The sequence below is a fragment of the Aulostomus chinensis genome, chromosome 13, assembly GCF_037954235.1.
Source record: "Aulostomus chinensis isolate RoL2024-O1b breed Wild chromosome 13, RoL_Achi_v1.0, whole genome shotgun sequence".
NCBI classification, from domain to species: domain Eukaryota; kingdom Metazoa; phylum Chordata; class Actinopteri; order Syngnathiformes; family Aulostomidae; genus Aulostomus; species Aulostomus chinensis.
In genome coordinates, this window is record NC_141332.1 from 12,066,798 (window position 1) to 12,094,205 (window position 27,408).

The following is a 27,408-nucleotide window of genomic DNA, read 5'->3' on the forward strand; positions in this document are numbered from 1 at the left end:
CTTCCGGTTTGCTGTGATTCTTCTTCCTCCGGTAGCCTTGAGCGTGTGTGAGGTGGGTTTCACTCATTGGTTTCACTTTGCTCAAGAAGTTGCCGAGAAGCACCAAACAGAGCGAAAATCAAATAGAACCAGAGAACAAGACGTTTTAAAGAAGAGAAGTCCGCAAATGTAATCAGTGGAGAATTTATTCGACTAGATTGTTATTTAGTTAATAAATAACTCGAATTAGACTATAAACGAGTAATATTGTGTCAGTATTGAGCATTAACTTCCCTTTAATCCCCATTGTCTTTACAAATATGTGTACTTTTATTTCACTGAGTCAGATGAAAAGACATTTATCGACAAAACAACTGTAACACATGGAAGACTAAATAGCTTCAAATGCAGGAGAGGATTCACAGACTTTAAAATTCAGGGCCAAATGTTGAAGACAGTCATTTGTCAAATGATGATTTTTTTTGTGCCCTCATGGGTGTTTTTTTTTTTTTTTAATGTATGTGTATTTTAGTCAGGTTTTTTTTTTGTTCATAATTTGCTCTTATTTTGGCATGAAAACCGTAAAGTCATCACATTTTTTTCCACAGTTAATCGTTTCATTTGAGTAAAATTCAATGGCATCACTAAAACAACATTTGATATGACCCTTCCACATGAACACATGAGGACTGACCACTGCCAGCATTGGAAATCTCCTTTTACTTGTGGATGCCCGATGGTAGTCAGTGAGACAAATACTGGCTGTGAACCATGCACAGCTGATACTTGGTGCAGCCCGAACAAGTACACACAAGAATGAAAAGTGTACAGCTCATGGCTATGAAACCATTACATCCATCCATCCATTTTCTATACCGCTTTTCCGTTAATGGTGGGGTCTAGAGCCTATCCCAGCTGACATTGGGTGAGAGGCGGGGTTCACCCTGGACAGGTCACCGGTCTTTCGCAGAGCCATCAGGAGCAATTGGGGTTCAGTATCTTGCTCAAGGATACTGGGACGTGGTCACCGGGGGAAGTGAGGATCGAACCAGCGACCCCGCGGTTGCTTGACGGCCACTCTTCCTCCGAGCCATGCCGCCCCTTGAAACCATTACAAAGATTTATAAAACTTTCTCTTCAGGCTTTTCTTTGTTTACATTCTGATCTGGACGTTACAGAGTTTTATGTCAACGAAAACGTGAACAGCAGTGAGCAGATCAGTTACATTTGAAGAATAAGGTCATGATTCATGTGAAATTACATTAATAATGCCCCGTGACGCTCGGGCTTCAGTGTATCCCTCCATATAATGTTTCATTCTTTGACTAAAACATTACTACCGCAAGGATATCTGATGTGTTCTTCCCTAAATAGCATGCTATTAGCCGCCTAGCCCGAGAGAACTGGTACTCTGAGCCGATATGAATCACGATTACTCAAGACACGATAGAGACTCATCATCATCACCATAAACTCCACATATTATTATGCCATCCATTAGAAAGGGGTTTGTGGTTATTTTTAAAATCCCCAAACAGAAACAGAGAGTTACATGTCCTGGTTTTGAAGAAGAAAATCCACAAACTCCGTCAGTTAAGCAACTTCTTAATGAAACAGAATATATCTGGCTGGTATCAGGAGCGTGTTGCTGCTTGGCAGTGGTCGGACAGGCCCTGTGTTTTCCCACTGATGGCTCAGCTGCTGCCAGTAGTGACAATGACAGTAAACGGGCTTGGATGACATCAACTGACGGAAAGTTGGGACCAAAGGAAACACTGAACTGTCCGTCTCTGTTTCACTTCCCTTTTTACAAAAGCTTCTGTAGGTTGAGGTTTGTGATTGTGGGAATTAATCAAAACAACATGGCTTGATTTTCTGTCTTCAGTTTCAATATTTTGTCACGTGTCGTACATGGCAAAAACCCAAGTACTTGAAGTCCTATTCTGGGAGAAAAATTTGATGATGCCAAGGTTTTTGTTTGTTTGTTTATTTTTTGTAACCTTCTAACGTGAATGTTTTGGAACTTTTCTACCTTTCATGACAAACGTAGGCATCAGGGACACACGGCTTTGGTCCGCATGGCAGAATGTTTTTGGAATGTTTTTGAGAGCACCAATTTCACAACTGCTTCAAAAGGCCGTTTTTGTTTTGGGTTGCTCTGCATCTGCTCATTCACGCTCAAGTGTCTAATGTCTTTCAAACCCCCCCCCCCCCCCACACACACACACACACACACACACAAAGCACATCATCTCATGACTTGAGGGAAATACGCATTTACAGTGAGGACAAAATGTTTGGGTACAGGCTGTTTTCAGAGGCCCGTCAGACCCTCCCCCCTCCCCTGTGTAGTGTGTAACATTCCTGCTTTGTGGCATGTGCCTCATAGTTGACTCATCTCACAGGAGTGTTAGGTTCAACCGGCTGGAGAGTTTTTGCACTGTATTGCGATCGGTTACGTTTCTGGCTGTAAGTCTACCCCCCCCCCCCCCCTCCCAACCCACCTCTGCTTTTCACACAGAACACATCCCCGCTCTCAAGTCAAACAGGGTCAAAATGGTTATGGATGTGGATTCACCTCCTCTCCTGTTGAGATGACGCGGAAGTGAGAACGAGGTCACGTTCTATATGTCAGCACGATCCTGGGAACTGAAATAAATGAGTCAAATTTTCTACCTGAGACTCGCCGGCGTCGACTCATTTTGGTGAAAACATATAAGAAATCTATGGATGGAAGCTACAAAAGCGGTGATTGCGATCATTTCCTGACACTAAATTCATTGTTCTTTCCAATTTCTTCGATTTAAAATTTCAATACTTGATGAAAACATTGATTCATTTATTTATTTTTTATTAACGAACACTTTTTATTCCGCTCTCTTCATTATAATTGTTTCTCTGTTGCAGAAATCAAATTTTATCTCATAGAGGAACGGCATTTTATGTTTTTAGTTGTTTCGTCATTATCTTTTTTCATTCTGTCTCGTAAAGCACTCTGAAGGGTTGCAGTGCTATAACAATAATCATGAACTTTATAATCATCAGAACTCCTTTCCAAAAAAAACCCATTAAAAAATAAAGGATAAAACCAGAAGATAAGGTTTATTGTTGTCATCACTTTTATGAATGACTATAATCAGGTGAATTTCAAATATTCACTGTATTCTTTTAAAGACTAAACAAAGCCGACATTTTTGAGGATTTTAACAGAAATTGTTATGATTGTTCTGTTGTCGTTCCAGACCCTTGAAAATGATTTATTTAAAAAAAAAAAAAAACATTTAAATACGAATGACATGGATGGTGACATAACCTTTGACTGAAACTCCAACAGCATTTTGTCTGTCTGGTAAAAACCTGTTTCACAAACAACAAACAACCCCAGCGTGTCTTTGGTTTGTAGTTTCAGGACTTGACGACAGCTTCCTGTCAATTACAAGCCTCCTTCCTGATTATGAGGCAGGAAAGTTGTCACTCTTAGTCAGCAAGTCACAAATCAAAAGGGTTTTCCATGGTGTTTGTAATGAGATACTGTAGATGCTCTTATTTTGGAGAAGAGCCGTCACATCTGTTTGAGAGATGAAATAAAACTGACGGGGCAAAAAAAAAAAAAAAAAAAAAAAAGACCCACCTGCTGCCGTCTTCCTGGTAGACCCCTGTTTTGTTTCTCAGCGTGTGGAAATTTACTGGACTTCAGATTTCTATACAGTGATTAACTTTTATGGTTAGCCTTTGCTCTCGGGGCATTGAACACTATGTACCTCTGACTAATAAAAACAAAGAATAAACTTTTATGGCCCCCATGTCAGATATTTACTTATTATCTTGTTATTTGTCAACTCTCTGGTGAAGAGGCAAAATAGAAATCTAATTAAATACTAACATCATGGAAAATTTGGCAGATTCCTTATTGACTGACGTGCGGATAAAAACACATAAAGCGAATGTTACGCGGGAACATCAACAAATAGAGGATCATGTCGACTTTTATTACACGAGGAAATGACTTCATGTCACATCTTATAAAATCAAAGAAATATATAACCAAACCTTTAAAATGTAAATTTTATTGTTCAGCAGAATAAATGGATAAACACAATACAGGATTATGATAATGTTTTTCTCCACCTATGTATGTCATGAGAAATGGGACCGGTCATAAGCAAATAGATTGTAATAAGATCAGCTTGAAACTAAAAAAAATTGAAAATGTCAATCATTTTGAGACCAAAACTATCGCACCACGACCAAAAACAATAATTCTATCATGAAGAAAATATACTCACGTAGATCCAGAACTTCACACAAATTCAAAATTTTCTTTTCCATGGTGACAAACTTGCGTCTCACGGAAGAGAAACACGGTAAAAGACTGAAGACACGTCTCCATTGGCTGGCGTCGAGCCAAGATGTGACTTCATAGGGAGGGGCAAAATTCATAAGAAGGAATAACTTTAGTCACAATAGCATTTTGTTGTTCACGTTATAGAATGCAAGCTTAGTCAGCTTGCTCACGTGGGAATGATGCCGTCCTCAGTGTGATCCATGTGACAGTGTAGACTTTCTACATTTAAACTTTCATGACAGTCACTTGTCCGGGACCGAAAAAGATCCAGCTGTAGTATGATGTCAGCAACAAGGTCATGTTTGTGAGGCAGGCAAATGAAGCTAAGAAGAAAGTACTTCCATCTCAAATTGCGGTGTTCAAATTCTAAAGTACGCGCCCGTCTGAGAAGGTTAACTAAGCAAAGCATATAAAAACAATGCAAGGTATTTCCTCTCGATGAAGTCCATTTGTACCGTTTGTGACCACGTACACGACAGTTTCAGAAATGATGCACTGCACCTGATGGGCTAAGAGCTGATTCACGGGCGGGTAAACAATTAGCAGTGTTGAGCTGAAGGGACAGTTGCTGGCATTCACAAAATGCTTCAGTATGACTTGGGATCTTTGTTATAAGAATAATCTACACATCAGTGGTTCATTTTGAGGTTTCCCTGGTCCAAGTGAGGGTTCAGTTGATTCCATCATTCTCACTAAAGGACCAAGGTGACCTGTACCATCCCTCTGGGGGTGGGATGTACTGTCTGTACTCTGTTCTGGGTCCGAGGCCGGGGAGGTGTTCTGGCAGACGGTGCAGGGAGACGAGTCAAAGAGGAAGAAATAAAGAAAGTTTTCATACACCTCGTGCCCGCGCACGTGTTGCGCGCTTGAAGAAGAAAAAGAAAAAAAAGCGCGTGCTCCGGAACACTGGCGCGTGACGTCAGTAGGATTGGCGGAGCGCCACGAGGGGCGGGCGTCTGACGTCAGCGGTCTCTCATTCACAACCGCTGGTTGTATATAAACCCTCCTCGCGCCGCTCACAGGCAGAAAGTACTCACTGTCATTGTTTAAACTCTGAAAAGAAGAACCGGATACACTCGAGGAGAGGGAAGAACCAACTTTTTCCTCTTCAAGCAAACTCTTCTAACCGGAACAAAGGACTCGTCGCTTCCAATAGTTTGGGAGAAACTTTTAACACTCAGACCTTTTCATTCAAGCTTTATGTATTTGGATTTAACATTTCTATCCCGCCGCTCTACTATGGTCATAATGGAGGTTCCCACCATCGACTGCGCGTCCCTCAGTGCTTTGTTGGAGGGCGACGTCCCGTGCTGCCTGGTGCTGGACTGCCGCTCGTTCCTGTCCTTTAACGCGTCCCACATCCCCGGCTCCACCAACGTGCGCTTCAGCACCATCGTGCGCCGGAGAGCCAGGGGGGGACTAGGACTCGAGCATATCGTCCCCAACGAGGACACGAGAAACCGGCTTCTGTCCGGGGATTACCAGTCTGTAGTTCTCCTGGACGACCACAGCGCTGACCTGAGCCAGGCCAAGAAGGACGGGACTCTGACGCTCGCTGTCACCGCCTTGTGCCGCGACCCCAGTGGAGCGAGCGTGTTTATACTCAAAGGTAAGAACAAGTGGGGTTGTAGTGTGAAACTGTATCCGAACAACGAGGCAACAAATGTGGATTTCAGCTGTCAACGGACCAGCTGGTGCTGTAGTAAACAACAACCGAAATAGCCCCCGCTAGCAGTTGTCACCTCTCTGCTGCTCATGAACTGGTCTTTGTGCCTTTGTGTCATCTGATCGTTTATCTCTGCCTTCCCTTTTTTTTCCCTCCAGGCGGATTTGACACGTTTTCGTCGGCGTATCCTGAGTTGTGTACCAAGCCTTCTCCTTCCCAGGGGCTCAGTTTGCCTCTAAGCTCCAGTCACCCTGAGAGTGCTGACCAAAGCTGCAGCCCCTGCAACACCCCTCTGTATGACCAGGTTAGTAGCTTGAATACTTTCTGGATTCTTTCCCTTTAACTTCTTTTTTTTATTTTTTTTTTTTTTTTTTACTTAAAGTTGTTTGTTTTTCCTCTTGTGTAGGGGGGTCCAGTGGAGATCTTGCCCTTCCTCTACCTCGGCAGCGCCTACCATGCCTCCAGAAAAGACATGCTGGACATGCTTGGGATCACCGCTCTTATCAACGTCTCTGCTAACTGCCCCAACCACTTCGAGGACTCTTATCTCTATAAGAGCATCCCAGTGGAGGACAACCACAAAGCCGATATCAGCTCCTGGTTCAACGAGGCGATAGAGTTTATCGGTGGGTACTTTTTTTTTTCTTCTCCCTTTGAGAGTGAGTGTCTGTCACAGCTGTTAGGCCCGAGCCCGCTCACAGCCAGCTACCACCCCCCCCCCCCCCTCTTGCCTCACTGTTTGACTTCCAGATTTAAATTTTAAAAAGTTCCCTCCAAAACCGACCAGCTGGTTCAGTGCAGCCTCTGGTCTCCAAAACAATGGTGGTTACATCATCAGCCCTGGAGTGTAGAAAGGAGTTGGGATGCCCCCCTTTTAATGAATTGCGAGGCTCCAAACTAGTTTTGTGGTGGCAGGGCCTGCTGAATGGCTCCCTCCGCGCCATTCTTTGTTCTGGGGGGAACAAAAGGCGATTTCTCCTCACTCACTGTCAGCCTTCCTGCCAGATCAATACGCCCCAGCGGGGGTCTGTTCCCCTCCTTTGTCCATACCCACTGCCTCCTTTGGGAACAGCCCCCCTAGACTTACACCCCTATTAATGGGTTCCTGTGTCTTAATGAGAGCCGTTCAATTGAAATAGTCACTGAAAGTGTGTGTTCTTTTCCTGTCTATGCTAATATATTTCATCACCTCAGTCGTTGTTTACAGTGCACTAAACTTGTACCCCTCCCTCCTCCTCCACAGACTCGGTGAGAAATAAAGGTGGACGTGTGTTTGTGCACTGTCAAGCCGGCATCTCCCGCTCTGCCACCATTTGCCTGGCCTACCTCATGCGCACCAACCGAGTCAAGCTGGATGAGGCCTTCGAGTTCGTCAAGCAGCGTCGCAGCATCATCTCCCCCAACTTCAGCTTCATGGGTCAGCTCCTCCAGTTCGAGTCCCAAGTCCTGGCCTCGTCCTCCTGCTCATCCGAGGCCGGCAGCCCGGCTATCGGCAGCAGCAGCACCGTCTTCAACTTCCCCGTTTCCATCCCTGTCCACACCTCTGCCGGCCAGCTCTCCTTCCTCCATAGTCCCATCACCACCTCCCCGAGCTGCTGAGGATGATGGAGGGACTTAAGTTTGGACTTGAACTGAATAAAGTGACTCTGCTAAGAGGACCGATGTTGCGGTGATGCTGGTATCACCGCCGTCTTCTGGTCAAATAGCTACGTTATCATTTCAGGGGAGATTGGGTGGCGAACTACCAGGCAGTATTGATGCGTAAGAATGTGAAAGTTTTCATCTTAGATGACTTGGGAAATGATCGCTGAGGTTATTTCTGGAGAGGAAGTCTCTGAATAATCATTATTCAAAAGACTGACTTTTTATTTAGTTTTTTTTTTTCATGTAGGCAACAGCTTTTGATAATCACAATCATATAAAGTGCTACCAGTTGTCTCAGGAATCTTAAAAGTCTCCACGTTGCTTCCGGCGCTGGTTAAAGGAAGCATGGAAGTTACTCTTCATTTGAAGAACAATGAATGTATCCCCTTCTTCTCAGTGTAGATGTGGTTGCCAATTCAAATGCAAACACCTGCCTTTCTAGACATCACGACGATCCTGACGCGACGGGGAAAGTGACCATTAAATACCTCATGTTTGTGTACTGTGTACTACAGCTCAGAGACTGACAGAACCCAAGAAGTACTCTCATGGGGTCAGGTAGTCTTTTATTTGACTGCGATCTGACATATTTATTGAACTAAAGTAATATATTTCTTTATCATATCTATTTTTGCATATGTTCATTTTAAATGTTTTTATACCTTTTTTGAATAAATCTCATTTGATTACACTCAGTTTGCCATCCTCATGTTTTTGTGCGTGTACAGTAAAGACGCTCCACTCAGGACATAAATAAACATCCATACTTACAACAAAACACACAGTAATAATTATTTTACCAAAGAAAGTTTAGTTCCAATATTTTGGTGACTATTATGCATATTAATGGCCATTACATCATGTCACCATAAAACCTGAGGACCCAAAGGAGCAATCTTTTACCACAGACCAAAACAAAGCTGAACAGAACCGACCAACTGGCCCTCTTTGTTCGCTCCTCCTGTTCCGCTTCCAGTGATGGAATCCCGTCATCTTATCTGCATGGAGATTTTGCCCTCATAAGAAGCATGATGTCATGGCGTTCCCCATTGTTTTGGCCACACTCCCTCTGTATGAACCCATCTGAGACTGGGGGCCGACAGCAGGAGGTTTAAAGAATCAGCCAAGGAGCCCCCCCACCCCCACCCCCCTCCCCTCTGCGGGCCACAATAGGAGCAGCTGCAAGGCGTTTGGGAAAAGTGTGACTACTAAAGAGCATTCAGGGCTCAGTCAAGCTCCGGCCTTATGTGAGAGGTGGGGACAGAGGTGGCCCTGAAAGGGAAAGGAATAAGTTTAGGTTGCAAATTAGCCAAAACATTGGCTGTGACCTCTGGTGGGGTGTGAGAAAAAGAAAAAAAAACAAAAAACAAAACAGCCTTCCTGTTTCGATGATGAGACCCTGAGGCCTTCACTGTCAGAGCTCCAAACGAATGGTGACCCTAGATTATTAATCCAAACATGGACTCATTTTATTTCAGAGGACCAGAAAAAAAAATCATCTCTGAAAGAAAACATGAGCAGTGTTTGTGATGAAAGACTCTTTCATTACCTCACCAACTCCCTCCGACAGGCTGTGGTTTGGGTGACATATGTGCAACCCCCCCGACCAGCCCACCCGTCTTTGTATCTTTAGATTTTCTGTTGGCAGGAGTGCGTGTGTGTTTGTCTGCATGTGTGTGAAAGTCGTTAGCTATCTTTTATGATCTGATGAGGGTGATGCTGGGTGAAAAAGCCCTCGTCATGTGCCAGGTCAGGGACATTAGCGCTTTGTTATTTCAAGTGTGTGTGAGACAATTTGTGTGTGTGGAGTGAGAAACAATATCAGTTTATTTGTCGTCCCCCCCCCCCTTTTTTTTTTGTTATCAAGATTAATTCACATCAAAAAGTGAACGTTTGCCTCTGACATTTTCTAATCCTGCACGTCATCAACACACACTATTGACAATAACGTCATTTGCTATTTTCACTATGTTGTCAATTGGATGTTTGATTTAGCAGCTGGGCTCTGACTTCACTTCAAAGTCATTTTAATTAACACAATCCCAAAGAAACAATGGTTATATAACGTGTCAAACTCTTCTGCCGTGACACGAAGGAACGGCCCTCCCTCTTTACATAAGGATCAAATCCTCACACACATACTTTCTCGATTTTTTTTTCTTTCACACCAGTAATGTGTGATATAAAGAACGGCATTTTTGCGATGAACCCTGTCACATAACATTAGCTGTTGGAGCCAAAAGACATTCCAGTATACATCTAAAAACTATTGATTGGTTCACTGATACGGTGAGAGCCTCATCTCCACATGTAGGCGTTTGAGCCAGGAGTTTTTACAGCATGAATTTCTGAGTGTGTTCCTTTATTGCAAGGTACAAAGAGAGCAGTTAAAGAAGTTCAACTATTTAACCAGGAAACCTGTTTAGAAGTAAATCTTATCTCTCCGGGGAGACCTGGCCAAGACAGCCCAGTTCCAGCATGAATAAAAATGAACAAGATCCAAAGAGGAAATGCAAATGCAAAATACATGATGAAGAGACTAAAAATTACTCAAAATAGATGGTTGCATTTGTGGACGTGGACTTCTAACATGGCTTTAAATAATTTCAAGGGGACGAGATTATCAAAATTCATTGGGAGAAAGAAGAAGTTTTTTTCTCCACGGCTCAGTTCAAATCCTGAAGATGGGGGGGGGGGGGGGGTGTGGCGGTGTAGGAGAGGTAGCACGAATATAGACAACAACAACAACAACAACAACAAAACAGAAACCAAAAAAACTTACATCGAATTTTATTTGCTTTCATATGAACAACCACAACCATGTTGCAGAACTATAACAAAACGGTCTATTGAAGCTCTCAGGTCTTGTGGTCTCCGTGTAGCACCATGAGTTGTGTGATGTGTGATAGATTAGGTGCTGTTACGTCAACACGATGACCAGGCTTGTTCTTTCATAGTTCAACATGATCATCCGCTCCTCTGTTTATGTTGTTCTGACACAAGTAGTGGCATTCAGAGGAATACTAAGTAAGTAAAGGGGCCAAAAAAGAAAGACTTCGTTACATTTACATTTGAAATCACGTCATTCAGCTGCTGGAATTCCTATCTCATACTACACCCCATACTCTCATTACATGGGTTTGCCATAAAAACCTTGTCAATATGATTTTGTCCAATTATTGTATATGAAGTGCATTTTCTGATCTATGAATTGCTTCTGCAATCATTTTCAATGAATACACCACCTAACAAAAGTGCAGTGATGAGGTCCCCCCCCCAGTTGACCTCAGAGTGTAGTTTTTGACATGATGGGTAGTGTTATTTTAACAGACTGAGTTAGTGGGTGTCCCAGGATCTGAACTTCATAGGTCACCTTAGATGTTTCATGGCGTCAGTGGGTGATCATCAGCAGCTCTCCTCTTCACCGTGGTGTCCCTCTGGGATCTAATTCAGGACCCTACTTTTTACCCTGTACATGCTGTTATTGGGTCATGACATAATTATTTAAATTTCCACTTTACATCAATGATGTTTGGTTTTACTTGTATTGCAAGCTGCACTGGTTCAGCAAGCTGTTTATTTTTCAGAAGATAGCAGTGATTCATGGCAGTTGTGTAGCAAATTCCTCAGATTCAACTTCTCAAAAGCTTATCAGTGGGCCAGGCTGCTCTTCTTTCATCGACCTTTTGGGGACTGGTTACAAACATAAAGCAGTTATCAAGAAACCTGCTCAGGCTCATTTATGTCAGCACATGATAAGAGCTTGGTGCGGTCTAGTTTTTAGACATATTGCAAAAATGAGGTCATTGTTAAATCTTTGTTAATCAACATCTTTATTCCTTTAAGAATCACCAAACCAAGAAAGTATTTATATTAATTCCATGAGTTTTTTAAAAGGCTGATTTACCAAAGTAAATTAAATCATCAGATTTGCAGTGTCTGAGATGAAAAGCATGACACATGTGACTTGGACAGGAGATTTTTCTTCAGCATTAGTCTGAACAACAAAGGCCTCTCTGTTACCCACAACCCCACTCAAATAAAATCTCATTTCCTGTTGTTAGATGTTCTGAAGTGTAAATGCAACTGGCAGTCTTCGTACTGGAACTGGCAGCACAATTACACCTCTCACACTTCATCACACCTAGAAACTGGATTAAGCCTCTCACACACAGTATCCTGACTGAGAAGATTTAGTCCACACATTGATGTCATGGCAGAATACTCACCTGCAGTAAGTCTCTAAAAGGATTAGGATTGTGATGAAGGCCCTCAGCAGGCTGCTGCTTTTTTGTAACTTGTCCTAACCTCTTCATTAGTTCTAAATACAATCTGTTTTGCCAGATGTTACAAATGTCACAGAGAGAGCCATCGAGGAAGTTTACTGCAGTAGAGTCCATTGTCTTCAGCGAAAAATACTTTAAAAAATGCTGGAACTGCGTCACTCATCTTGTGAATGTAAGATAATAGCGAGACTGAACCATGGCGATAGAATCTAGTTAACATCCAAGGATAAAGCTTCAGCTGAAAGCCTGCAGAAGAAGTCAGACGAGCTTCTGTTGCGTGACAGGAGCCAGGATAAAGGCCAGATCTCTTACATGATAGCTAAGGACTTGTAAAGCTCAGGAATGCAGGTCATTACGTTTGGCCAAATCTATTGGTGAGCTCTACATATCGGACCTGAGGTGTCATTTAGGCCGCATCATTGTGTTTGTGGCTTTCAACAAAAGCAGCTCTATAATATTCTGCTAATTACCAAACATATTGTGCCTCCAAGGCCTATAAAAAAGCATCATGTAGATCCCAACACACCTCCCATCAGTCCCTCAAGAGCCTCCTTCACCTCTCCGACTCTGAACAAAGTCTGTATTTTTCCACTGGCTGGAGGTGGAGGGTTCACAAGCAGAAGTGAGATCCCGTGTGGAGCATTCAAGGAATGTCTGGCATCCTGTCTTCTACAGCGGCTGCCCTCTGGTTAGATGATGTCACACCCAAAGAACATATACACCAGCAGATATAAATCACTCGCTGCACGCTGACAGATGCACAAAAGCATTTACAATTTTTAGCTCTGACCTGATTAGTAGTGTTTCAATTAAGTGTGGGAAATATACAGATAACAGCTGGAGTAAGTTTCCAGTTATGGCTTCAATAGAAATGCTGACAGTCGGCATGGAGAGCTGGTTTGTCTGGCTTTCATCAGCCACCTGGAAACAGCAAAGCCCTCCACCAGAAAATGCCTTCAACGCATATGGAGATTTTCTTTTCAGTACTGCTAAAGTAATGCAGTGACATAAGAAGTATAAATCCTGCTTCAGCCATGTGGTGACTTTGTGCAAAAGTCATCATCAGACATCCTGAAGACAAACCACGACTCTTTCCAGTCATATGGATACAAAGGCTGCTCTTATAAGATCTCACATGACCTCGATATGATTAAACACTCTGAGTCAATGTAGAGGTTAATTATTCAATTAGAGACAAGCACTGAGAAGTACGCATACGTTTAATTTGGTATCAGAAAAAAAGACAAAAAGACAGCACGTCTTGATTTTAGCTAGAACTTATTTCATGTAATAAAGAGAAGGATCGTCTTCTAGGTACAACCTCGCGCAACGCAAGCGTTACACAAAGTATGTGCTTCGTTAATTTATAAACAATGTTTGGTTTTCATGGGTTCCCGTATAAAAATGCACCTCACGTATGTCATATATTTGTAATCTCAGTTTCTTTCGTATGTTTAGTAACTTATCTGTGATCAGTCTTTAAAGAAAACAAAGCACAAGAACAATAATAATTCAAAAAGTCATAGGATTTTAATTATGGATTCCACATAACATGTTCTTGTGTGAGAATTTTTTTTTTACAGAATGCAGTTCCCACCAGCAGAAATGCATTGTTTTTCTAAAAATATCTCTTAATATCTACTATTAATTCTATATGAGTTGATGACCTGACCCATATTTTCCTCAGAATCTACATCCTCTTGTCCTATTTAACAGTGTTTCATGAAGACCATAAACACAAGGCGTGCCGCAGCGAGTACATTCACAAACATTACTCACGCAAATACTTTTCCGAGAACGAATGTGCTGTGATTCTGTGTTCAAGCCTGGACTCTGGGCTCTGTGACTGAAGGGGGACAGCAGATCCAGATGAACCGTCATGTGATGAACACGAGCTCCGTGGAGCTCAAAAGGAAAGATCCTTTCCAGGCTGACCGTGACAAAGTTCTGTAGACATGAGCGCCATCATATGGAAGATTCTGTGCATGTCACCACCCAGGGGAGAGAGTAGCAAAACCTTCCGAAAACTTTAACTATTAGTGTTTAAATAATGTGACTTTCCCCTTTCAAACACTGAAAGGGTGTGTGAGAGGAGGTCAGTGACCTAACACTGTGGCAAATCAACCACTCAAATTCTTCAGTACTTGAAAACTGCTGAGGGGAAGCTGCTATCAGTCAAACTCTTGTGATTCTGTTAAAACTAAACTTAACAACTTTTGAACAGGAGGGTTAATCAGTAACACTGCTAGTGTATGTGTGTGTATGTGTGTGTATGTGTGTGTGTGTGTGTGTGTGGGGGGGGTTATACTGGCATGTGTTTGTAAACTGCATGTAAACACACATCATCAACACCAGAAATGGAACACGCCAGACAACTTTACCGTGACTGTTTCTATGTATATTCAAGTTTTGGTTGAGCTTTTTCAGCTGGTCCCTGTCGCTGTTTTGATAAGTGTCTAATGTCAAATGAGCTTCACCAGGTCACTGTAACAAAGGACAGACTAAGGAATGAGAGGACACCTAAAAGTAAACCACGTGAATGAAACATTGTGCATAATTTAAGAATTGATGTCTTTTTTTAGAGAGATATTTGGATTAATGCCAGCATGCACAACACAAATGTAACAACTGAGGTATTAAAGGGTGCAATGCTGAGATATATCAATACCTCCACTGTACTCTGCTTATTTGAGCATTACTGAAGATGATGGATTGTAAAAAGCTGGTATGTAAGCTGTATAAAGCTGTGTAGCTAATGCTAAAATGTGTCATTTGAATTTAAGTAAAAATATTTAATCCGTTTCTTCACTTTTGACTTTCTTCACAGTTGATATTCTTGAGTTGGTATTTTCCTCCCCAAATATTACGACCTCTCAAGGACAAGATCATTTCACGAGAACCTCACCTGACTTAGAAACGGCACACTGCAGTAACGGAACACAACCAACGGTTAACTGTGTGGAGCCAAATCATGCACACACACAGACACACACACACACACACACATACACAAAAACACACACACACACACTCACGCACACACGCACACACACACACACACACACACACACTATCACCACAGACATTCAAGGTTACTGAGCAGGGGAAAAAGATAACGGCAGCCACGTGCTCATGTTTACACTCCTTCAAATTTCAGGCGGGATTTGTTGCTACAAAAACACAAGACTCACTATGAGGATGAGAGCGGCAACACTGTACCAGACGACTACAAGGACAGCTGTTCTGGTCTCTACAGGAACACGACTGGGAAACACCATGGGAAACAACCAGTCCACCAGCTCATTTATTCCCTCAACTTTGTTGTCTGTTTCCAAAAAAGGAAAGAAACCTGAGCAGAGAGCAGAAGGTGAGTCAGTCCTAAAGTCTTAAATATGGCACATTTTATTACACTTGTAGCCAAATGACAATGATGGAGTAGAAATACTTTTCTGTTCTCCATGCTTTGTGCCTTGTGTATCTTTATTCATATCTCATTTGATTTAACCCTAAGAAGTACCAGACGATCAAGCTACATTGATTAAGTGCTACATTTGTCACGTTTAAGATAATTATCAGGTCATTCCATTTAGGTCAGGGTTTCTCAACCACTGGGGTGTGCCCCATGGGTGGGCTGTTATATTGAATTATTTAATTCCAGGGCTTTCACCGGTAAAACAGCGTGTTGTATCTAATCCACACATACCAACAGATTAGTAATTATCTATAGATTAGCCAAACTATTTTAGGGTCTTCCTTTTTCATTTTTGATTTGCCCTGGTCTGTTACAAGAATTAGTTCCACACAATGTTGAGAACCACTGATATTATAGATACAGCGCTGTGAGGGTTCATTAAAAAAAAAGAATCACATGTAAAGTTGACTGTAAAAAATAAAAGTAAAAGTTTAGAAATAGGGACTAGAAGTGACCAGTATAGATATAAATTGTAATACACTGTTTCATGTTTTTTTTGCATTAACAATTTCAATGTAAATCAAATAATACTATCTTTTCTTTTTTTTATCAAATATTCGTACAATATTACGATACTGAAGTAACATCACAACACCGACAAAATATCACGATGCTGCCGTCTTATTTTCCAAACTAATGCAGGATTACAAGCACACAGGTTTATTTTTTCTGCTTGGGCACATTTGTGAGGTCCAGTGTTACTGCTTTGTCTCAAGTAAATTCCATGAGGAGAAGCATCCACCACTTCACACAAGGATGAGGAAACTGCGCCCTCCTGTGGCTAAACATACTCATAGCAACCAGGAAAATCAGAAATACAACTTACATTTCTTGCATAAACCAAGATAACAAGTAATATTATCATTTACAAGCGCTACTGTCACATTACTGTGGCTTGTGAGGAACGTTCTTGCTAGACACATCACGAAATTAGGATTTTGTAGGACTAACCAGGGTTGTATGGCGCTGATGAGGCTATTAAAGGCTCATAACGCCAAGCGTCTCTCTGCAGTTCTCCATCCCGACTCCCACACTGCTGTATCATGTTATTTGTCCTATAAATAGACCGGAAATGTCTGTCACTGATTTGTTGCTGACTTAAGCTCTGTGGTGACCCCTAGTGATGATGTCATAGCTTTCCCAGACCCTGTCGGGGCGGTGGTGGGAAAAAGACAGAGTGGTTGTGAGAACAGAAACGGAAATGGCTGGACGAGCACCAATATAATCCAGAGGCAAAGAAAGCAAATAATTCAGAATGTTTTTCAAGCTTTCTTAGCCCTCTTACTGTCCCTTATCTGTTTCTTCCCTTTTTCCATAAATACTTATGCCTTTCTATTGTTGTCCTGCTGAAAAGTAGGTTAGGCTATTTACTTCTGGAATTGAAAACAAACCCTATAATATATGGGTCGATGCAAACAGGGCTGGGTGGGTCAAAACAGCTGCTTTCCAGTTTTTAGTTCTCAGTTTATCCATCATTTGCTTGAATTACAAACCACATTGTCATCACGTAAACTCTCAATAAATAAATGGTAGATTGTTTTATATGGAATGAGTTACGTCTTCTGACAGCCTATTGGTGCAAATAATGTTAATATGAGTGGGTTGTCCACTTACAATATTTCCTGACCTGAGCTACATCCAAGTATCAAAGAATATATATACACACACACACACACACACACACACACACAAATTGTTTTGGCTTTTTATTGTTATCAGATAATCCATTTGAAATGTAAAGCCAACAAGACCACCTTTTGTTATACAATTGGGAGTTCTGTAATAATAATAATAATAATAATAATAATAATAACAAAAAAAATTTAAAGAACCAGGTTTAAGGGTTTGAGCAGCAAGAAATGTATTCATTATTTTCTACACCAGAGCCTGATATTAGTGGTTAGCTCGTCAAACTGAGAATCTCACACAAACCGTAGATGGATATTTGTAGAATGAATAATAAACCACGTTGAGTCCCTGTATTAGATTTATGTGGCTTGGATATGTTGTTTACTGTTCGTGATTTTTTTTTTTTTAATTATGTACTTAACAAGAAATACTTTTAAATTCCCCTTTCAAAAAGTGAGCTTCAATTTGAAAGCATATTGCAGCCCATTAGAGGGCACTCACAGCCCACCCATGGGTCCCTCCCCCAGTGGTTGAGAAACACAGCATGCAGCAGCTCCTTGGTGAGGCAAAGTGGTGTGCGTGTGTGTGTGTGTGTGTGTGTGTGTGGGGGGGGTATCTGGGATGCCTAAGAAACACAATCATATCTAAGAAATTTTATTCTGGTACTTGCACACATGCAACACTAGGCGGTGCTGTAATACTTCCCCCAACACAAAGACAGGCTGCAGTTCTGGCTTTGAAAAATAAAATCACCTTTTTTGGGGGATTATTGTAAATACATTTTTCATGATTTCTCCTCTGCTTCTTTGTGTCGATATCTGAACATGCATTGTCGCTTTGCAACATCGTAGCCTGACAAATCCTCTCAGCTGTTTACTCAGTCCCTGCAGCAACAGGTGTAGTTGTGTAATGTCCTGTAAGGACTGCTCCTATATTTACAGGATGGCCTTTCCTTGAGCAATAATGCTACATATTCTCCACCGTGTGTCGGAGCTCTGTGCCAGCGTTGTTTGCCTCTTACAGCCATGATGTCAGCATCATCTGATACCATCGGGCCGAAAGAGTGTTTTAAAGCGAGATGGGAGTGGAGGACGTGTAGGATGTCAGATCACGCTGTTACACAAGGATCTATCTTCATCATGGTTTCGTCTGTTGTTAGATTACACCTCATCTTAGTTTAGCTCATGGTAGCATGATGCACTGTAAATATGATGCACAGCCATGTGAAGGGCCAGTGCTTGCACATGTGATGGAGCTATTTGGGTGGCACGAAGAGAAGCAGAGGCTCCATCTTAATTATTTGTGCGTGCGTGTGTGTGTATGTGTGTGTTAGAGAGGAGAGAGAGGGAGAGGCAGAGACAAAAAGAGTATAATCATTGTATCATGAATAATAACCTGACATTACCTTTATTATCGTGACAGATTGGGAGTCTGTAACTGTTGCTCTAAATAATAGTGTGAAAAAAAACAAATCCGAGATATTTGTCATATGTTATGTCTATCTGTCAGCGCTACAAATGCTAAAGAAACTTAAAAAAAAACCTGCACACCTGTGCTTACGAGGCTAATTCCAATAGCCACAGCTTACCCATCGCCTGGAGTGGCACTCAGCCTCCGCTATTTAATCCAGATCAAAGTTAATAACTTGTTCATTTTAATATTATCAATCTTTTCACCAACTTCGTGAAAATTGATTGGTTCCTGTCAGGGATATCCTGCTAAAAAACATGTGCAAGTGGGTCGATTTAGATGAGTGTGACTTGTAGTCCAGATGCAGATATTTCGATCTGTTTAAAATCACGAGTCACGTTCTTGGGTGTGTTTCCTGCAGCTTCCTGCTGATGTTTCAGCTTCACAGCAGCTCCTTGTCTTATCTCCACAGTTGCACACAGGTGAAGGGAGGTTTTGGACGTCACTACGACTATGAGCCGGATGTCCCCCATAAAACCCGCCCTAATGTGTGGAAACAGCTGAAAATGCAATCAGGAACTATTGCTGTTCAAAAGTGAGAGCCACTTTCTCTGTCCTGTAAGCGTTAGAGTTGTATTTTTGAGAGTGAGGGGCCTCCATCTTGATCAAAACGCCAACAAGCCGTGCTTTAGTCTGCTTATTTGTTGTTGTTAATATTCCTCGGGGATATTATATACACTTTAGGGACAGGAAGTTCTCATATTTACAAGTCCCTAAAATAGCCTCGTCACCCAGCACTCTCAGTATATCAGTGTCTTGCCCAAAGCGGGGGGCCCCAGCAAAGTTTCTCACACGTGTCACAGGCCAATGTCATGACAAGAGAGCGAGGGAGTGAGGAAGAGAGCCTGGAATAGGAAGGCAGTGAGATTAGTTTGTAGGAGAAGGGAAAGAAATAAAAGCGTCATGTTACAGAGACAGAGGTTAAGAAAAAGGACCCGATAGCTGCGGAGGGACTTTGGGAACAGGAAAGTAGGCACAGATGTGCGGAAGCACTCAGCAGCATCGAAGTGCTAAAGGTGAACAGAGTGTCTGTGAAAATGACCCAATGTTTCCCCCTTTCGAATCAAGCACCAGGGTTACGTAAGAGGGCATTTATGGCACCCACAAATTTGCCTTTCATCCCACAGATGAGTTTGAGGCGTGACACCCCTTTCTGGTTGGTTGTTTACCTGTTTTAGCTGCATACTGGACACGGGGACATCTGAGAGTGTCCTGGATGTGAGCTCGGCTTACATCGGTTCATGGCCTTCCATGACAAGTTGACTTTGATGTCTGGTATGCGGCGGCGCGGCTATGGGCTGAGCCACCAGATAGCAGATAGCGGCCAATCCAACACATTCCAAGTCTGCTGGATTGTGACAGCGCTTGAATTATCAGTTATATTTCAACATCTCATTTCAACCCTGAAACTGCTTGACACGTTAACTAAATATCCTGCGCGCGCCTTTGTGTGTGTGTGTGTGTTTGTGTGTACACTTGAATTAGTGGAAATCAGGCTCAATTGTACAGATCCTGACCTCCGATCCAAGGGGAGCACACGTTTGTCCGAAGGGGGAGACTTAGAGGAAAAAACATTATCCCTAATTTGGTGATGAAAGTCATTCAGTCACAAGTTTTTGCACGTGTAATGCTTGATAAAGATTATATTGATTTCTCGAATTATCTGTTTTCAAGCATATTACTCTGAATGATCAGAATTGTAAGATTCAGCACACAACTTCATCAATGAACTGCTTCATTATGAGATTAAAAACAATGAGAGTAGCTCTAGAGAAGGTCATTTTTTTCCCCTTCAAACTCTCTTATTTTGGGTGAAGGTATGTAATGGTCTATTTAGTTCAGAGATGTCAAACTGGGTCAGCCAAAACAAGCGTATCTGAAACATGGGGCAACAAAGGCGGCCTTTGCTGGTGATCTGACTCTACAGCTGCAGGGTTGCAGTCACAAAGTGTTGCCTCTCCATGTGCATCATTTACTTTTTTCACAGGCTGAATAAGAGAGAGACATAGCCAATTGCCTGCGACTTTCCCATCATTTGTTGATGTAGTTTACGTCAATGGTGGCGAAATCCTCGTGGGGGGGGGGGGGGGCTGTAAAGAAGCATCTGATACAGAAAAGACCCTTCAAATACATGATTCCATTTACGAATGTATAAAAGAGTGAGTCTCACACAGACCCATCACGCTGTCAGTGCTGGGATGTGATCGGTCACCCTGAAGTGATACCTGAGGTAGCAGGGAGACTTGATGGTGGGCATCCATCCAAAACAGAGTGGGAGCAAGCTAGGAGTCACCTAAGCTTCACGCTACTCCATGGAAACTAGGGATGGATGGCAGCCGTTTCCTGGGAGACCTGGACTAACAGGACCTGCTCTCTAATTACTTACGCCCACCCCAGTCAGCAGCTAAGCAGAGAGCATGCCTCCGCTCAAAACCCCCTGGCAAGGAAATGACTAATATCTCTTGACTTCACGTTGCTTCGTTGCTCTGAAAGAAAAAAAGGCATTAAGGGTGAGAGCAGCTAAGGACAAGAAAACAACACAGACGGGTGGGAGCTGACTCTTAGGAGCTGAGATGGAGACAGGTAAATAAAAACTGCAGCAAGGTAGTTGAGTGACTCTCCCTTGCAGTGAGATAAATACTGGGTTAGCTGCTTCCAAACACTGAACATGTGATTCTTCCAGTCCCACTAATTTCATCCCAGCATGGCGTCCTCTTTCAAGTCAAAGGACATGATTGTTTGCCTGCTAGAAAGTGAGACAAGTGTTTGCCTTCATTAAAACTTTAGCAAAGAGAGCTGCAGGGCTTCGAATCGCCCTTGACACCAAAAGAGCAGCGAGTTTCAACCGGACCTGCTGCTGGGGGCGGCTTTTGGAGGCTTGAATGGCTTGATAGCTGACATGATGCTCCGAAAGCTCTGGGAGGAGAGAGGCGACGTGTCCCCCCAGGGCCTCGATCATATGTCCTTCATAGTCCTGTGGAGAGCAAACTCTCTGTAGCATGCAGCTTGTTTTAGTTTGCTGATTTCATTCTCTTTAGAGATTAGGGATTAGACAGACAATACTTTAAGAGACAAAATCTTTTTTTGGTTTGTTTTTTTGTTTTTGGGTGGGCGCATCATTTCCCTACTTCCATATCATGGTAGTTTAGAGTGGTGGTTGGTACCAAAAAAAAACAGACGTAGTTGATGCAGCTTCATTTGGGTCCCACTTCAGAATTGAACAACATAAGCCTAACTGACAACAGCTGGCTCTATCAGCCTGTTTGAAAAAAATCCTCTAATTTGCTTTTTTTTCATGCTGACTTGGGCGAGTTTTTGACTTCTGAGAAAAAGAAATTTGAAAACATTTGGAAACCGAAACACGTTTTTAAAAAAAAAAAATTCTGATGTAGCAAACATTGGACGGCAGTTTCTGCTGACGCCGTCTCTCTGGTTTCCCTTTAACACCTGACAACATGGCTGGAAACACCAGCACTTCGACAAAACTAACATAGCTTATCCACTCAAACCACTTGATGGGAACAACAAGTGGTTTGCATTTTTTTTCAAACCAAACAGGTCATAAAGCAGCTGTTGTCAGTGAATTTAAATAAAAAATGAAGAATTTGGCAGCACGGTGGTGCAGTGGTTCGCACTTTCACCTCACAGCAAGAAGGTTCCGGGTTCAAGTCCCAGCTCCAGCACAGGATCTTTCTGTGTGAGTCCCCATGTTCTCCCTGTTCCTGTGTGGGTTCTCTCTGGTACTCCAGCTTCCTCCCACAGTCCAAAGACATCAAGAGGGGACGAGGCTGATTGATACTCTAAATTGACCGTAGGTGTGACTGTGAGTGTGAATGGTTGTCTGTCTCTATGTGTTGGTCCTGTGATGGACTGGTGACCTGTCCAGGGTGAACCCCGCCTCTCACCTGAAGGCTGCTGGGATAGGCTCCAGCCCCCCCGCGAGCCTTAACAGGATAAGCAGAAGAAAATGGATGAAAAATTTGATTTTGATTTTCTATTGGCTAGCTGTCATAGTTTTAACAGATGTAGTGCTAACACCACATAACGCCACGTTTAGAAGTTGTCTTCATTTTTACGGTCATTTCACAACTTTTATGACATTTGGTTGGTTTTAGGAGGAACCGGTTCGATTTAATGTGGTCAGAAAGGTGCCAGCAACACTCACAGTATACAGAGGAATTTGTGGCCTTGATCAGGATCCCTGATGCTGCTACATTATTGTACTATAGTGCTCAGCACGTAACAACAATCATACTTCCACACATGTGCAGATCTGTCCAATGGGATATTTCTGTCTTCTGTAGGACATTTGGAGCTGGTCGGTGACACAGAAGCAGTAACGTTTACCAGGAAATCTAGAGTTACAAGGAGGATACCCCACATTCGCTCTCTGGAAACCTGCTGCAAGGGAATGCGGCGAGGGCAACAGAGGAAGGAAATATGCTATTATGTAATGTAGTACCTTCCTATTCCTATATACTTTGTCCTTTGAGGTGGTGAGACCAAATGAGCGAACGTGACAGCTGTTGTTCTTTCATCTCGTGGAAACATTGCAGTCTTTTCTCGAACCAAGATTTTTTAGCAAGCGAGCTTCCATGCCTTTTTTTAGCTCTAGGACTTTTAGGGACTGCAGGGGGTAATAGTATGTAGTGTCATTACCCCACGCCCTCATTGGGTCATTGAGCTCTTTGTGGTCAAGGTCTATATCACCCGGGGCAACAGCTGTGTGTTTGTTAGCTCAGGCAACAATAGAGAACCTGTAAGTGCTCGACTTTGGGACTAAATGTGTTTTAATTTTTGTCATTGTTTATGATATTTCTTTCATGATGTAATTTGAGGTTTATAGAGGAAATGCTTTGCAAAAAAAAAAGAAAAAAAGGAGTGTCGGTTTGAGTGTTTACTGCCTCTTAATTGCTTCTGTGTGTCTAACCATCTTAAAACTTCTCTTGTAACTTCTTTTCATCCTCACTCAACACTGCAACATTACGGAAAATTCTGGAACATTAAATTTAAGAACAGTATTACATGATGGACACATGAAAGGGGAGAAACACAAAACATTGATTAAAATGGTAGTAGTTGAAAAGCCTCAAACCGGGTTGCTCAGCAGTTCCTCCAAACCGCTCCAGTTGCTCTAATGAGATTTTGGATTCTTTTCTCTATGAATACTCGGGTGAAGCAATTTAGAGGTTACATCTTGGGAGCCTGAGGGTAAATTCTGACAAAACCTTAAATTGCTTGGGAAGCGATTTCCTTTTGAACGGTGTCGTAAATTCTAATGATGCTAACAGGCTTAATTGGGATCCTCTTAACTCTAGGTTTGTTGTTTAATATATACCACAAGAATTCACTGCGTTCCCTTCACAGGCCTGACAGGATTAATGTGAATATAGCACAAGATATTTTACTACTGTGGTATGAACATGAAAATACAGCAGGTCATGCATGCATCCCTCTTCATAATATAATCCCACAACACACACACACACATACACACACACACACACACACACACACACACACATTCATGCTATTACAACACACCCACATAAAAAATCACTTGATTTATATCACATACCACTCATCTTTATCAGGCTTGCTCTTATTTTTATCCATTTTTGAAAAATGATGAAAAATGTAGCTTGTAAATTTTAATGCCCGACCAGAAGGTCTATTTCTGGGTTGAGCCTGACTGGCAGTGTTAAGTGTGTGGACTCGTGTTAAAGATGACAACCCATGAGATGCTCTTGGACGTTGCTCTCAGCAGAGATGCATGTGTTTTCCACTAAATCAAGCATGCTACTGTGCAGCCATTGTTGGGGGGGAAAAAAGGGAAAGAAAGATGAGAATATGTTTTTTATTCTCGTGAAGCTATGGAGCATACCTTCCTGTTACTGCATGATGAAACATTGCTCTATTTCATCGAAACATAAGCTTTGAGTTTATATTGCTTTCACTGAGTCCCACACTGCACTTGTGTATGAAGCCACTATGCAAAAGGCAAGAAGAAGTTGGCTGTGTTGTTCTGGGCCAAGAGTATTTCCTGCATCTCCTTCGGTGGTGCATCCGCTCCTCATCCCAGAGAACACTGAGACAATAGAACAGATGGAGGAAGAACACTGTCCGTGCATCTGGTTTAATGCATTGACTGGCCATTTTTAGCATGTCTCCCACTGACAGAGAGGCCTAAAACAACACTTTAATGGAGCCGTGCCACTCTTTCGTGTTCCACAATCAGAAAATGAAGTTCTCTGTAGTAGCACTCAGTTAAATTGCTTTAAAACAGTCGGTAACAGTTATTCTGATGCATTGGACTGTTCCTGCAGTGCTAAAGTAGCAGGGGTCATTTAATGTCAGGGGGTGGCATGTTACATAATGACATTCTTTAGACTACTTAAGTGGAAAAATTAATCAGGAAGTTCCAAATATTACAGACAATTTAACTGTCTCTGATCATTTCCATCAACATAACCATGAAACCATGTTTCAAATATTGACAGCTCACTGTGCCAATTATAAGATTATGAAACCATACATGTGAAAAACCTATGACTGAGCTGCTAAAATTTCTTTTCAAGCTTAGACTTTTCAACAAATAGATAAGAAAATGTCACTTTCAATAACATAAACTTGGCAGATAACTCATTTCTGATGCAAGAAAAGCATCAAACTTAATGTGGCTAATCACATGACTTTAAGCTGAGTATTTAAAACTTGCCTAAGTTGGAACGGTCAACAGTGAGTGACCTAGAGAAGTAAATGTTTAAGAGAAATCCAAACAAAACCAACCAACATGACAGAACTAATTTTAGAAAGGTCAAACACAGTCAATTTGTGATTTTCCTATGAAAATTTGTCAGCTTATGGTACTGCAGAGTGAAATGTTTAATAGAGATGCACAAAGAGGAACAAAGAAACCTGGATATCAGTAGAGAGAAATATGCCAGTGCTTTATGTCCTGTTGTGACGTTGACATTTAACAGGCAGCTTCAACTTTAAAATGTAGTCAATATCTCACAAAGGGGAAAATCCAGGCACTCTGAAACTGAGCATTGTAGCCTGAGAGGAATGAAATATTAAAACTTTGGTATTGAAGTGTCTAAATCAGCACAAAGCAGTGATTAAAAAAAACAAACAAATGTTTGAATCATCCTCAAGAATGAATTAAAAAAACCTTGAATTTTTTTTCACATTTTCAAAAAGTGTCTTTTTTGGTAAGACAATGACATACCAAAATCAGTTCATGTGCAGCTTAGCTTGACATGAGCTAGCTAGCAAGAAAATCATGTAACACAGAACACAACACACCAATGAAATGTAATATTTTACATCAAGTTGCATCTGAACACCTAAAAACATCGCATGATGTTCTTTATCAGTAACGAACTCACAGAGGTCATCCTCGTGTACTCTGTGCTGCTCAAGTCAAATTGCTGGGTTCTGTTTGAAGGAGGAACGACGTTCAGAAAGTTGAAATAAGCAAAATACCTGCCGGATTTGAATTTTACACGGCCAATTATTCAATAACACTCCCACTATCAACCCACTGTAGGAATTCTGGAGCTGAAGATCAGGAATGTCTGAGTTGGATGTTGGAAAATGCTCACAATGCTAGCAGGATAATTGAATTCATACTTTTCACATGAGAGGTTGTGCCACAGACCTGCCGTTTCCTCTCTGGCTCCATGACTTGTTTGCAGGGTAGTCCAGCAGTGACTCAAGTCAACAAATGTCTGCTTTACTTTGTTCTGCCAAATTTGAACAAGTTTTGGGGTCTATGAATGTTTTCCCTGCTTGAACTTGAGCAGTTCTCTGCAGTTATTTTTGCCTGCAAAATGAGGGATCAGCAGGTGATTTATGGTTATCATTTGTTTTTAAAGTTGTTGCTAGCTCCTGATAGCATGTCTGTGCAAAATACAGTCCCATAGATGCCTGCAGCAAGAACTGGCAAAGGGCTTTTCAAGTTCTTCCCCATTTTTAATTTCAAATCTGTGTCCGTGGAAGAAATTTCTAACAGCAACAGTGTCACAACATCACAAGATGCGAAATGGTTGGAGCTAGGATGCAGGAGGGAGGGGTAGGGAAAAAGGGAAAAGACCATTGACCCGGTCCAATTGGCACGCCTGGTCCACAACGGATTTGAGATAGGAAGCTGTGCAGATATTCGGAATAAATGAAGGCAAAGTTCTTAAGTGGGTGTCTGACCCATGAGCTACAGCTTGCCAGTAAGTGGTAGTCTAGTTTAGCGACCAATGTTGCGAGCTAGTGTAACAAGTAAACCACTGAAATCTACTGCTAAATAGTTCATCTGAGCCTTTAGCCGAAGGGCGATTGGAGTGGCTTGAGTTGGGACGTGAGTTCTCAGCCCCTTGGGCTGGTCCACGCTCTGGTTCACTCATTGCTACTCGGTAACACCGGCAGGAAACTACATGCTAAAAATTGCAAGTTTTGACGAAGATTTCGATCGTGCAATAATGAAGGCACGCTCAACTGCTTCAGTAAAGACATACAGAAAATATGTCTCAAAACAGGCGAGTGCCAGTCATAGGTGCTGGTACAAAGAAACATGGCTTTCGCTACAAGTTGTTTAGCAATGGCACCTGGGCCACGGCTATAATGATTCCAGAAAATACAAACAAGCCAGAGCGCTTTCTTTCCTACTGTAGCAGAATGAGAACGTGTGAAGCCAGACGTCTCTCTTGTGTTGCCGTAGGCTGGCAGGGTGAGACTACTGATGTGGTAATGGCTCCTGAGCATTCATAGGTTGGAACATGTTGACTGGTGTAATCTCCTTGTAAGATGTTCTCTTGGTAATTATGGAGTTCTATGTATTAAAATTTAAGTTATTTACCGCAATACTGTGCAGAATTCATACCAGGGGTAGTACGTTGTTTTTTCCACTTGCATGTGATTTCCT

The 27,408-nt window shown here is 42.1% G+C and overlaps 2 protein-coding genes across 2 annotated transcripts in view; both read left to right on the forward strand.

Moving 5' to 3' along the window:
• The first annotated feature begins 5,335 nt into the window (after positions 1–5,335).
• Positions 5,336–8,338, forward strand: dusp1 (dual specificity phosphatase 1). The gene is made up of 4 exons (XM_086222585.1): positions 5,336–5,933; positions 6,149–6,294; positions 6,397–6,616; positions 7,234–8,338. The coding sequence occupies exons 1-4, from the start codon at positions 5,525–5,527 to the stop codon at positions 7,587–7,589; spliced, it is 1,131 nt and encodes a 376-aa protein (XP_086078711.1). The 5' UTR covers positions 5,336–5,524; the 3' UTR covers positions 7,590–8,338.
• Positions 8,339–15,155: 6,817 nt separating this feature from the next.
• The window catches only part of neurl1b (neuralized E3 ubiquitin protein ligase 1B), a 28,445-nt gene continuing 16,192 nt past the window's right edge, over positions 15,156–27,408 (forward strand). The window contains exon 1 of the mRNA XM_086221347.1: positions 15,156–15,287. Within this exon, the coding sequence (XP_086077473.1) occupies positions 15,197–15,287 (91 nt within the window). The 5' untranslated portion in view covers positions 15,156–15,196. The remainder of the gene's footprint in view (positions 15,288–27,408) is intronic.